This window comes from Camelus bactrianus, chromosome 18 (genome assembly GCF_048773025.1).
Source record: "Camelus bactrianus isolate YW-2024 breed Bactrian camel chromosome 18, ASM4877302v1, whole genome shotgun sequence".
Taxonomy (NCBI): Eukaryota; Metazoa; Chordata; class Mammalia; order Artiodactyla; family Camelidae; genus Camelus; species Camelus bactrianus.
Window position 1 is genome coordinate 18,159,361 of NC_133556.1, and position 13,590 is coordinate 18,172,950.

Here is a 13,590-nt window from a genome sequence, read left to right on the forward strand (position 1 = left end):
AGAATAACTAGGCATAGGACAGTGAGGACTAAGTGCGCTAATATACGTAAGGGCTTTAGGAGTAGGCACATATCTCAGGCTCAACAAGCACTTAAGTTAGCTGAAGAAGCGGGATGCTCGTACCTGCTAGCCGCTTTCAGACCGGAGTAGTTCCTGAAACGCGGCAGTCGCTATGGTAACGGCCACCTACTTCCGGAAGAAGTACGGCGCGCGGCGAGGGTCAATCCCAGCGGTACACCTCAGCGAGCTGGCTAGGGGGCCGCGGAGGGGCCGTTCGGCTGCACTGTAGATTCTCGCCCGGCGCCTCCCAGGCCGGCCCCCAGTGCTCTCGCAGGGCCGCCCGCTTCTGCAGCCTCGTGGCCGCCCGGAGCCAGCTCTTCAGGCCTGGACACCGAGGCTGCCGCGGTGCGGCCATGGACTTCTCCAAGTTCCTGGCCGAAGACTTCGACGTGAAAGAGTGGATCAACGCGGCCTTCAGGGCTGGCCCCAAGGAGGCGGCGGCCGTGAAGGCGGACGGCCACGCGGCCACCCTGGTCATGAAGCTGCAGCTGTTCATCCAAGAGGTGAACCACGCCGTGGAGGGTGAGCGGCGGGCAGAGCTCCCAGGCTGGCCCGGGGCCCCGGGGGTGCGCGCAGCGGGCAGTGAACGCCCGCGCCTCGCACGGACAGAGCGAGCCCTGGCCCTGTTCTCCTTCAGTCCCTATGCGGACATCCGGGAGAAGGTCTCAGCCCGCTACTCATCTGTCTGGAACACTTGCTGACTAGGGGTCTTGGTTTTCCACCTCTGGCGGTGCTATCAAGCTTCCTTTTAAAACTTGAAAGGGTGAATGTAAAGAATGTTAAATAATAGTCAACTGATCCATACACTTGGCAAAAGCATATTAAAGGTATATAGAAATGACAGAAATCTGGGAAGCTTGTTTTAGTGGATCTTCATGTCAGCGAGGAAGTGGGTTGGCCTGACTGAAGACTAAGTATCGATACAACTAACGAGAATAGTTAATTATAATAAATAACACACACCAGCAACAATTTCTGTGACTCATGGACTGACTTGGTTTTAATTCACTGCATGTTCATTCAGTACCTACTGCAGCGCATCTCTCTGCTGGGCTCTGTGGGAAAGATGGCTCAGACGGCTCACACTGGGAACTTATGGTCCAGTGAACAGAAATTTGTAGATGTGTTCAGTGTTTAAGGAAAGGTGGGGCGGAGGGACGCTTTATTCCACTGTAGATTCTTTATTGTACTTTGCATCTTTTACTAATTTGTGAACGTCTACTCTGCATGTGTCAAGAAATGAGCATGGAGGGTGGAAAGTTTACCATTCTGGAGCTTGCTGCCTTGTGGGGAAGATATGTAAACAGTTAACTTACAACTTACAGAGCGGGGTGGCTTTACTGAGAAGAGAACCAGGAGCTGTGAGAGCTGGATGAAGGATGCAGTTACCTCTTGTCTGGGAGAATCACTGGATGAAGGCTTTTCCTGTGTTAGGTCTTGAAGGAAGACTTCACAAGGCAAAGATGGGAAGGGCATTAATAGTAATATGATAGCAGATATTTTAGTCCTTGGTATGTGTCAGGTACTATTTTAAGTGCTTTGTGTGTATTAACTAAGTAGTTATGTTATCAACCAGGGGTGATAATGCTGCAGCGCCACCCCCCCCATTTTGAAGTTGATGGGAGTTTTTTAAGTTGTTGCAATGGTGGGGAATTTCACTATGATGGATATTAAGTGGAAGGACCCCTAGTGATGCTTAATGCTTGGGACAGTTCTGCACAGTGAAGAAGTGTCCTGGCCAAACTGTTAATAGTGCCCCCCACCCCACTTTTGTCATGATTATCTAATTTAAACATGACAATAATCCTTATTCTTCCCACTTTTTAGTTGTAGAAACTGCAGCAGAGGGAAGTAACTTGCCCAGCATTGCGTTGCTGGTAATGAATGGGGGCCTGGAGTTTGAACCTAGGCAATTGGTTCCAGAGCCCAGGCTCTTACCCATTATGCTTTACTGGCTCTCTAGTATTGAAAGGAGAGGGAACCACGCGCAGAGGCATATGGATATAAAAAGGCCTAGCCCGTCCAGAGAAAGGTGGGAAGTTCAAACAGAGCTTCATCAATAACATCAATAAATACGTTATAAGTATTATTATTGTAGGAGGATCACACTTTAATGGGGGAAACTTCTGCTGGAGATAAGGCAGAGAAGTCGATTAGGATCAAACTGTGTGAAAGGCCTTTTTGGCCATCCTGAGGGTTTGGATTTCATCCCATGGGCAGTAAGAAGCCTTTGGAGGATTAAAGCTTTATTTTTATGGAAGATGAGACAAGGGCCCAAGTCTGCAGTTACTGCGGGGATTTAAGCAGGAGTTGTTGAGGGCCCCTAATAGGAGGACTGATTTGTTCATTCATTCAGTCAGCAAATATTAATTGGGCGCAATTTATCTTCCAGGGTCTATAAATACGTTTTTGTACAAGATTCTTTTCTTAGGTTGGAGAGGTGCGCAGGGGCCAGGTCATGCAGGGATTTTAATGTCATGTTAAAGAATTTGGATTGGATTTAAACTGAGCGTAATGGAAAGGTACCGGAGGATTTTCAAGCAGGGGAATGAGATAAGTTTGATTTATGACCCCATTCAGGAGACAGTTGCTGTGGTCCAGAAGAGAGATGAGAGTGGCTTCATCTGGGGTTATGGCTGTGGAGATGGTGAGAAATGGGTAGATTTAGGATGTTTTTTAGGAGGAAGAAAGGGGAGGACTTGCTGATGGATTGGAATGAGGGATGAGAGGGGGAGAAAATCAAGAATGACAGCAGAGTCTTGAGCTGAGCAACTGTGGATGGAGGTGCCGACCGTACAGCGACGTAGAGAGGATTTGTAGTGAACATCCATATACCCACTACCTCGATTCTACAATTTACAGTGTGCTGTTCTTGCTTTATCACAAATCCACTCATGTATTTTATTTTTTGATGTATTTCAAAATAAGTTGAAGACATCAGCACACTTCATCCCTACACATTTCAGTTAGAACCCTAAACATTACACAGTTCAGTACTTGATTATAGCTTTTTTTTTTTTTAAACTAGATACTATTTACAGACGGTGAAATGCATGGACCTTATCTGACCAGTCTGATGGGTTTTGACAGGCATACTCAGCTAGTATATAACTGAACCCCGCGTCAAGATATAGAATGTCACCACAGGATGACACACCAATATGTACACTTTATATTTTCTATCATTTGTATATATTAGTTTTTAATAAAATGATTTCATTTAAAAAAAAAGATACAGAATGTTACCATCCCCCTCACAGTGAAATTTGGCCCTCACACTCCCAGAGGCAACCATTGGAAATGATGCTTTTAAAATGGATACAAGAATGAACTAAATTGGGAGGGGCTGTGGAGAGGGAAAAAGAGGTACATAGGGAACCAGCCAGGCCTGGAGAGTGAGTCAGGTTCAGTAGGCAGGGGACCAGGTATTAAAAGCCACTGAAGTCTCTGTGCTTTGAAGAAGTCTTTGTGCGTCCTGCCTTTGTTTTCTTAGTCTTAGAACTTTAGCCGCAGTCAGTGCTGGAGGCAAATTGTTATTTTTTGGCAGAGTTGGATGAACAGGTCCCTGAAGTGTGTCTTCAAGATGTTAAGATCCCATTCAGCACACTGCTGGAGCGGGAGGCTCTGGACTTCTTTGGTCGATTCTCCAGTGAATTGCGCTTTCAAGGGCTAAAGAATTATGCAGTTAACCCTCCCATTTCCAGATAACACATCATGGTCTGCAAAGATTTGGGATTTTATTCTACAATTGGGATGTCTGTTAAAAAAACGCGAGTTCCTTGATCTCACTTGATCTCTTACTGAGACTTAGTAAGAATCTCTGGCAGGTGGCCTAGGGACCTGCATTTTAACTGCATTCTAGCTGATGCTCATGGTTTGCATTTTGAAAAGAACATGACAAGCAGGCATTGGGTCCAGACACACGTAAGGCTTTGGTTTCAGCTCTGTGGAATCTTGGGCAGGTTACTTAACCTCTCTGAGCCTTAGTTTTCTTAGCTGTAAGAAATAGCTGCCAATGATTGCCATGGATGTTGAGTGGCATAATGTATGCAGAGCACCTGGCACAGAGCTGGCATCCACCAGTGTCAGAGTCCGCTATCCTCCTTCCTCGAAACGGGAGTTACAGTTTAACTCAGTGGTGGAAAACAGTGGATACTGGGTCCGGTTGATGGCTCATTCCTAGTTAAACCACGCGGCCCTCACCATCATTCTGGGGAAGACAGTGTCCTGGCAGAAGCCCTTCCCACCCGCTCCCCACCCACCTCCCCGCCCACCAGCCCTTACTTTCCACAGGCTCAGAAAACTGCGCGGTTGGTAGTGACTTAGGAAAGATTTGCTTTCATGTTGTCTGATTTATTCATATTGTTCACTGGTGAGTGTTCCGCTGTTCACTTTTGGTTCTTGGGTTCTCGCTGCAGAAACAAGTCACCAGGCCCTCCAGAACATGCCCAAAGTGCTCCGGGATGTCGAAGCCCTTAAACAGGAAGCCTCTTTTCTGAAAGAACAAATGATTCTCGTCAAGGAGGACATTAAAAAATTTGAACAGGACACGTCTCAATCGATGCAGGTATTTTGGCTCCTGTCCTAAGTGTTGACTCTTGCTTTCGGGAGATGTTCACTTTCCTAGTGGGAGGCCCTCTTACCTCAAAATTCGACCAAGCACTCAGACGACTCTTCTGTGTGATTCTTTGAGCATCTTCATCTCTCTTCAGCACTGCTGAACGGCTTAGCCGTGTGATCAGTGCTGTACGGGGTACAGAGGGTCCCTAAAGGCGGGAGCGTGCCAGGACACTTACGTTTCAAGTCACTGGCAGCAGGTAGAGAAGATGGAACTGCCACTTCCTTAGTGCTTGACCCCCATTTCTCTTTTAGGTATTGGTAGAAATCGACCAGGTGAAGTCGAGGATGCAGCTTGCCGCAGAATCTCTTCAAGAAGCAGATAAGTGGAGCACGTTGAGTGCTGACATCGAGGAGACATTTAAGACTCAGGTAGGTGTCTCGTGTAGGGGATGCTGTGAAATCCCTTGAAGGAGGAACTTGAGGTTTGGAGAAACAAATGAGACAGCTCTGCCACTCAGGATCAGAAGGGATAGTAAATAACTGGGTGTGGAAACATTCAGGCACGGGCTGGGGAAGATCTGAGACTGCTCTGAGTATTCCCACCCTCTTTAATTTCTACCCGCTGCTTGACTGACGCCTCTTTAGTCACAAGAGTGAATTCAGGAGAAGCCTCAATTAGAAAGGCAGAGGAAAGGAGAATGTGAAACTTGGACTGGGGGGCCTTACACACCATGGGACCTTGGCGAGTTACTTCGCTCTCCCAGGTGGCAGAGTGTGCATGGAAAATAGTGACACAAATGTTGATACCTGGTTATAGGGATGACATGAGATGATGTCTTCGATAAACTCTCTTTCAACCGTAGAGCAAAATAAATGTTATCCCTTTTGCTATTTTTAAAAACTTTTTTAAAAAGTTATAAATTCCCGTGGGAAGGAATGAGTAAACAGGACTGAACAGTGAGGAGTCCTTCTCGCAGCTCTGACCCTCCCAGTCCCCTGATTTCCTTCTGCACACACACCCTGTTACCAGCTTTGTGCCCGTCCTTCCAGATGCGCATACATGTGTGTTCCCTGCCTCCCCCCCCCCCACAAAGGTAGCACCTTGTGAACACTGCTTCGCACGTGGCTTTTTTCACTCCACAGTCTATCTGTTCTTCTGTATGAGGTGTCCTTATCTTTAAGTTGTAACAACAGGTAGAGCCCTCCCCTTCCCGTTCCATTTCTGAGCCCCTCAGGGCACTTGACGCGTTCAGTTGATCCAGGCTTCATCCACGTAAGTTGCAAATCTCGCTGAATTCCTGGCCCCTGTGCATGAGAGGGAGTGGACTGAAATTGCATCTCTGATTTGAATAGTAGCAAACTGTTGTTAGTTAGCTGAAAGTTACATCTTGGTTTTCTCCTCCCAACTCACCTGATATTCAGAACTAACTGGACTCCAGATGTATCCAGCTGGACTGCCCCAGGCTCTTCAGAAATGGAATTCATTATTTCTGTCCAAAGCCACTCTCCCTTTGCTCTGCTGGTTAATGGGTCATTTTCTATGCAGGTATCTAGCTGGGAACCTCCGCAGTCCTTAACTGCTCCCTCCTCCCCAGGCCTCCATGTTTCTCTCCAGTTGCCTGTTCTTTCTCTCCCGCTGCCACCGCTGTAGTCAGGCTTTCCAGTCCTTTTACTGCTAGACCATTGCAACAGCCGGCCACCGGCCTCCTTGCCTCCAGGGCCCTTCCCTGCTTCTGGTTTATCCCCTGCCTGTGACCAGGGGGCTCTGCTAAAGCAGAGATCGGCTCATGGCATTTCCCTGTCCTTCACGCCCCCACCCCCGTTTCAACCTGTAGCGAGTCCCCGTCTTCTCCCGGATAAACCTGAAGCCCACTCACAAGGCAGCCTTTCACCACAGGGCTGTGTGCAGCCCGTGTTTTCAGCTGCTTCTCCGGCCACTGCCTGCATGTGATTTGCAGCTCTGCCTGCTCCGGACTGTTAACGCACCATCGTCTTTCATGCCCGAGATCCCTGCCTGAGCTCTCCTTCCTCTCCTCTTTTTTACAGTAGAGTAGGCCTCTGCTCGTCCCTCAGGGTCTGACTCAAGTGTCACCTCCTTTCATTGCTCTCCCTGCTGGCTCCTCACCTCTCGTAGGGAAAATGAATGGCTCCCTCACCTTTGCTCCTATAACCCTTGAGCCACCCTCTTAGACTGGGTCATAATCTTTCTGCCCCAGTACATTGTGAACTCAGGGGCTGCACGTGACCTTCCTCGTCCTTGTGTCTCAACATCTCATACAGTGTCTGACGCGTCAGAGACACTGCTGAAATGACATGCAGTTACTTATTACTCTCTTAATTCTTTTTTAAAAATAGCATTTATTTTTCCAATTGTAAACATCATTTATATGTGTCTTAGAACATTTGGAAAATTCAGAAAAATACAGGGAAGAAAACAGAATGATCCTTATTCCTATGTCCTAGTAATATTTTTTTAGTATTTATTAGGTGTTTTTCTATGTATTTGTAATAATTTGTACTTATATATACCTTTTGTATGTATGCATATTTGATAAGTAAATATACATTTATGTATGTTTTAGTGTTTATATGCTTTTTAAATTTGTTTCACGTAATATTAAGTTGTAAATATTTTGCTATGTAATTAGTACTTTTCAAAAACATTATTTTTAGGCGCTGCACAATATTCCACATGCCATTATGAGGGACCCATAATTTATATTTTATTTCTTATTATGGAAGATTTAGATTCCTTCCAGGTTTTGGTATTATTTTGTTATTATAATTCATTATAATGCATTAAAATCTCTGTGTCCCTCTGATTATTTCCTTAGACAAATTTCTAGAAAAAGGAAATACCAAGTCAAAGAATGTGAATGTATTTAAGACTGTGGATGCATATTGCTAAATTGCCTTCCAGAAAGAATATAAATTTAGACAGACTTTTTTCTTTGCACCCTTCCCAGCAATAGCTGTTACACCTTTTCAGAAGTTTTTCGAATTGTTAGGAGGAAAATGGCACTTTCTTGTTTCAATCTGCATTTATTTGAATACTAATAATAGTAACCATAATATGCCTATGGGCCATTTTCTTATTTTGTGAACTCCTTTTTCATGTATTTTGTCCATTCTTAATTGAAGTAGCAAGGGAGTTTTAAAATAAATACCCTCTATTCTGGTCTTTTCATAGGACACAGCTGTGATTTCTGCCAAGCTAACAGGCATGCAGACCAGCTTAACCATGCTTGCTGACACCCCAGACTACTCAGAAAAATGTGTGCACCTGGAGGCACTGAAGAACAGGCTGGAGGCCTTGGCCAGCCCCCAGATTGTGGCCGCATTCACCTCTCAGTCTGTAGGTGAGTGCTGGCTGTTTCTCATCTCTGTGTGCACTGCTTTACAAAGCTAAGGCTTTCTGAATCTTCAGCCTTTAGAATGTCTTAATGTTGATTAAATCACATAGATTGGAAGTCAGTCTCTAACTTTATGGTGGTTGCCTGTTCTTCAGCATTTTATATGAGCTTCTTCAAAATACAGAAAAGTTGAAATCACTGTCGGTGAACATACCATCTAGATCCTAGCGTTGGCATCCGCCCCATTTGCCTTCTCCTGTATCTACCCACCTGTCCATCTCTCTATCCATCCATCATATTTTTTGGATGCATTTCAAAGTAAGTCGCAAACATCAGTACACTTCCCTCCTAAACACTTCAGCATTCACGTCAATAACCAGAGCTCAGTGTTCGTTTATGAGTCTTCCTTTTTGGGGGTAAAGTTTATGTTTAGAGAAATGTACAAGTCTTTAGGATACCATTTGAGTTTTGACCCTTATCAAGACCGTTACGCTGCTTTATTATTTTCCAGTGAGTTTTTTCAACAAGTAAGTTTATCTGACTCTCCCTTTCCTTTTCATCCACAAAACTATTGGTTAAAGAGGAAGAAGCAGCCGTAAAGCTGTTTTCTTACCTTCACAGCTATTTATGTTGGCGGAATGTAGTCTGTGTCCACTGCCCTGCTGCCTGCACTCTTGCTCATATATCATGCAAGCGCTTCTACCCTGGGGGTAAGGTTCTCCTGCACCTCTTCTGTTGAAGGTCTCCAACAACGGTGTCATCACCAAACCCGAAGGCCCAGTATCACTTTATACTTTTCTGTTTCTTATTGTCAACAACAGTTAACAAGGTTTTTTTCCCCCTCCTGCTCTGAAAATGCTTTCTTCCCTTGGCTCCTGAGACATAGCATCAGTCTGGTTTTTGTGATGGTGCATTTCTGATGATGCAATTAAATCATGAGTTCTGATATCCTTTTTTTTCCAATTTAAAAAAAATTTTTTTTTATTGCAGTAACGTTGGTTTATAACATTATGTAAGTTTCACGTGTATGACAGTGTATTTCTGTATATACATACACTGTATACACTACAGCATGCTCGCCACCAGAAGTTCTGTATCCGTTCATCACCATACAGTTGGTCCCCTTCACCGACTTTGCCCCTTCCCCTCTGGTAACCACTACTCTGTTCTCTGCATCTAAGTGTTCGTTTTTGTTTGTTTGATTTGTTCATTTATTTTGTTTGTTTGCTTTTTATAGTTCACACGTGTGAAATCATATGGTATTTGTTTTTCTCCATCTGACTTATTTCACTAAGCATGATACTCTCACGGTCTATCCATGTTGTTGCAAATGGCAAGATTTCATCTTTTTTTAAATGGCTGAGTAGTATTCCGCTATATAAATCACATCTTCTTTATCCATTCACCAGTTGAAGGGCATTTAGGTGGTTTCCATATCTTGGCTATTGTAAATAATGCAGCAGAGATAAGTGCTGATATCTTAAGAGTTCTGTTTGATGTTTCAGTTAGTTTTAGGATGGGTGGGTTTGCTGAGATCAGGATTTAGTGTTTTGAAAAAAACCTATAGCTAGATAATTGTATATATAAATACACAGACATGTGCATGCTTAAATTCTAATCATACATAAACGTTACAAAATTTCAGTAGGCTGAATTTGACCATATAATTTATTATTAAATTAGGACACTTTGAGAGGAAAAGGGAGTGCTTTTAATAATGTGACTGGGACAACAGGTATAAACCAAGACAGTCCTGGGCCAGCTGGGACATACAGTCTCCCCTGTAGCATACAGTCCAGAACCCTTGGTGTTGTTGATTTTCTGTTTTGTTTCTGTATCTCTATTTCACTTATCTCTGCTCTAATCTTTATTATTTCTTCCCTTTTGCTAGCTTTGGGTTTAGGTTGTTCTCCCCCCCGCCCCAATTCTATAAGATGTAGAGTTTACGTTGTTGATTTGAGATCTTTTTTTTTTTTTTTTTAACTGTAAGTGTATACAGCTATAAATTAGCTCCTGGGGCTGCTCTTGGGGCATCCCGTAAGTTTTGGTATGTTAGGTTTTTGTTTTCATTTGTCACTTTCTAATTTCTCTTGTGGTATCTTCTTTGACCCATTGGTTGTTCAGGAGTGTGTTGTTTAATTTCCACATATTTGTGGGTTTTTCCAGGTTTCCTTCTTCTGTTGATTTTTAGTTTTATTCTGTTGTGATCCAAAAAGATGCTGTGTGATTTATATGATTTTAGTTTTTAAAAATTTGTTAAGACTTCTATTGTGGCCTAGGATGTGGTCTGTCCTGGAGAATGTTCCATGGGCACTTGAGGAGCATGTGTATTCTGCTGTTGTGGGATGGCATGCCCTGTACTGTTAGATCTGATTGGCCTGTGGTGTTTGTTCAAGTCTCTGCTTCCTTAGTATCTTCTCTCTGGTTGTTCTTGACATGTTCTCTACATGCACCTTCTGCATGCCCTGTCCCTTCTCTTTTTCACCCCCGGTGGTACTTTTTCATAGATCACATTCTGGAATTTTTTTGTTTGTATTTGTTTGTGTTTATTCATATTTGTATGCAGGCACTGTTTTCTGGGTCTACTATTTACTGAAAAATAGTGAGCGTGGGAGCTCCTTGGAAACCCCTCCTTGTTCACCTGGAATTAGTTGAGAGCTTTCCTCTTGCCCTTGATTTAAAGGCTACATTCTCTGTTGTGCTGTTCAGTTGGCCAAAGAGAATGAATTCGGGACTCATCTCCAGCCTTTTCATTTTATATCTTCCCCATTTGCCAGTTCTTTATTTTGAGTCTTCTCCTGATTATCAGGATTCTAAGACTGGAGTCGGGCCTTTGGAAAGTCACCTTCTGGCAGCTTTACTCCTCACATTTTCTCACGAATTTGTTGCAGCTCCAGACTGTGGAGCTCACTTGTGTGGTTGGGGTGTACATCCAGTGATGTGAGGTTGGGGAAGTAGGAGTGGGGGCGGCAGGGAGGTCATGGCTCCATGAATTTAAGTTTTTTCCTTTCCTTCTGGGTGAGTTGATTACTTGGTGCTGGAATCAGGTTTGAGAGAATGCCCTGTGGGTCAGGATCATGGACTTTGGTTTCGGGGTAAGCTGTGTTTGACAGCTTTCATTCACAAATTTGAATCAGGCTTGCTTCTAGATTCTACACTTTGTAGGCAGGATGCCGATTCAGGAGGGCGAAATGGCACTTTTCAGCTCTGTGGCTGTCCCACTGCTGAGCTGAGGTGGAAGCGGCCTTCCCATGCCTGCCCAGGCCTCCCTTCGCCCCCAGTCTTTGCCTTTCTCCCATGCTTCTCCATGCGTGTGTCCAGAGTTCTCCCAGCATCCCCACTCATGGGGGCGAGAATGATTGCATATCTGAGTGGTATTCTCTGAAGTTTGTATTTTCCTGACTTCCATACAGATGAATGGCATTGTGTTTTTCTTTTACTGGTTAATTTTGGTGAATATCAGGAAGGGTTTTTTTCCTCTGCAAAAGTAACATGCTCTTTAATTAGTCATCTTTCCTAGAAGGCCTACGATGCTTTTTTATCAGTTTTTAAAGAGAAATCTGGTGAATTAGCACATTCCCAACACGTTACCCCACAATCTTGATGTATACCTGCCTAGTTCATTTTATACAACCAGTGAATCCAGTTGATAAATTGAAGCAACTTCTTGTAGCATAATTTTACATATGGCAGGAACATTCATTTCTTTAAGTGATCTGATGAAAGTATTAAGCATTTTAAAAGCACATAGTGCCTTTGTAACTCATGGATTCCTGCCCACTACAGTAAGGTCTGTTGGCAGGTCTCTGGAGTCTAGCCGGGTTATTGCCACACTGGTTACTGTTACAGCTTTTCCTTCTCAGAAGCTTTTTGGGCTTCCCAGAAATGAAGGGGGAACAAAGCAGATATAAAAAGGTTGGGCACCTGTTAGCTCAGGTTTGCTTTTGTTTTTCTTTTTGTTTCCTTTCCTTTGTTAAATTATAAGGCTGTGGCATCTATGTTTTGGCCAGAGGGGGGCAGATGGGAGCCAGCGATGGTGCTGCAGTATATATTGGGAGACTGCTGAAACTGTCTCCCTGCCTTGTGATCCGTAAGCCTGGAAGCAAGTGCTTTGTTTAGTCATTTCCTTTGCCCTAAGGGAAATATGTCAGAAACTGCTTGATACTAGACCCGTAGAGTCCATTGCTATGTGTTGAATGCTGATATTTACCAAATAATTTTCTTATTCCTCAAACCACTAAATACACGAATGTATAGGAGATCGAGTTTGCTTGCTTTTTTGTGGTTCCCATCTGGTATAATCAAAGTAGGAATTTTCAAAGGGGTAACCAACTTGTAAATATCATTTAAAAATATTAGTTACATGAGGAATGGCGGGGAATACAAAAATGCATAAGATTGCTACCCTTCAAAGGCCCCACAGCTTGGTTGAGGGCGAGGCTGGGAGAAAACAGGTACACAAATAGTTTTATTACAGGCTGGAATGTGCAAACTGCCTCCGGCCTCCCCAGCATGAAGGAAAATCAAGGAAGCTTTTATGAAGCATCTAGTATATGAGTAGAACCATGAAAGATGAATTAAAAATTTTTTTGTTTTTGACTGTTATATGATACATGTACAGGTTATTGAATTTTTGAAAATTAGAGAAAAATATGAAAAAGAAATGATTTACCAGTAAACTCACCACCCAGAAATGACTCTTAGTATTTTCTTCCAGTTTTTTTCCCTTTGCATACATCTTTAAAGGAAAGTATGTACATTGAGTATATGCAATTCTGTATCCTTCCCCCCCCCCCCAGTTAACAACATAGCATGAGCATTTTCCCTTGGGGGTAAGAGTTTGATAGGTGTGGAGAAGCATTTAGAGCAGAAGGAATAACATATATTTGAATGGTACAGAAATGGGAAAACTCAGCGACTGTTTTGGGAATAATAATTAAACCCATTTTAGTGGAATGAACATTGGAAAATGGTCAAAGGTGAGGCTGGAAAGGGAGGCGGGGACAGAGCATAGTTTGCCTTGAACAGATTAAGGAGTTTCTATTCTGGGAATGATTTCATTGTTGTTAACAATTTATTAGTCAATTTACTGAGGAGTGTGGCAGAGTGGAAGGACTGTTGTTGACTTTGGAGACGGGCAGACCTAGTTTTAAATCTTTGGGCTGCTGTATATTAGCAGAGACCTCAACTTCCTGCTCAGTAAAATGAATGTAGAGTACACACGGTACGATTCTTGGGAGGATTAAACAAGACAGGCGCGCAGCTCCTGGTCCAGAGGAGGCGTTCAGTGAACATTACTTCCTTTCTCTTGAACCTCTCATTCAAGACCCTGTAGCTCTCGCAGTCACCCAAAGGGAATAATTCTTAAGGAACTCCTAAGGGTTCTATTTGAATGACAGGTACGTCGTTTCTAAAAAGCCATGAAGCTCAGCAGATTTTTCTAAACTACAAATTGGAAGTCCAGACCCATAAGCGAGTTAATTGTTTTTTTTTTCCTTGAATTTAGTAAAAATGTTTCCTCATCATCTACAATGCTGAAAAAGTTAAATAGGTCTGAAGGTCTCATAGGGAAAAATAACATTTTCTTTCTCTACCCAGAAGGCCACTGCTTTTGACT

At 43.5% G+C, this 13,590-nt stretch overlaps 1 protein-coding gene across 2 annotated transcripts in view; it reads left to right on the forward strand.

Annotated features, from left to right (window-relative positions):
• Positions 1-226: 226 nt before the first annotated feature.
• The window catches only part of COG7 (component of oligomeric golgi complex 7), a 62,580-nt gene continuing 49,216 nt past the window's right edge, over positions 227-13,590 (forward strand). Inside the window, exons 1-4 of one of the 2 annotated variants that reach the window (XM_010961018.3) lie at positions 227-582; positions 4,479-4,627; positions 4,933-5,049; positions 7,811-7,979. In XM_010961018.3, coding sequence (XP_010959320.1) covers positions 414-582; positions 4,479-4,627; positions 4,933-5,049; positions 7,811-7,979 — 604 coding nt within the window. In that variant the 5' untranslated portion in view covers positions 227-413. The remainder of the gene's footprint in view (positions 583-4,478; positions 4,628-4,932; positions 5,050-7,810; positions 7,980-13,590) is intronic. The other variant, XM_074346203.1, reaches the window with a different exon arrangement.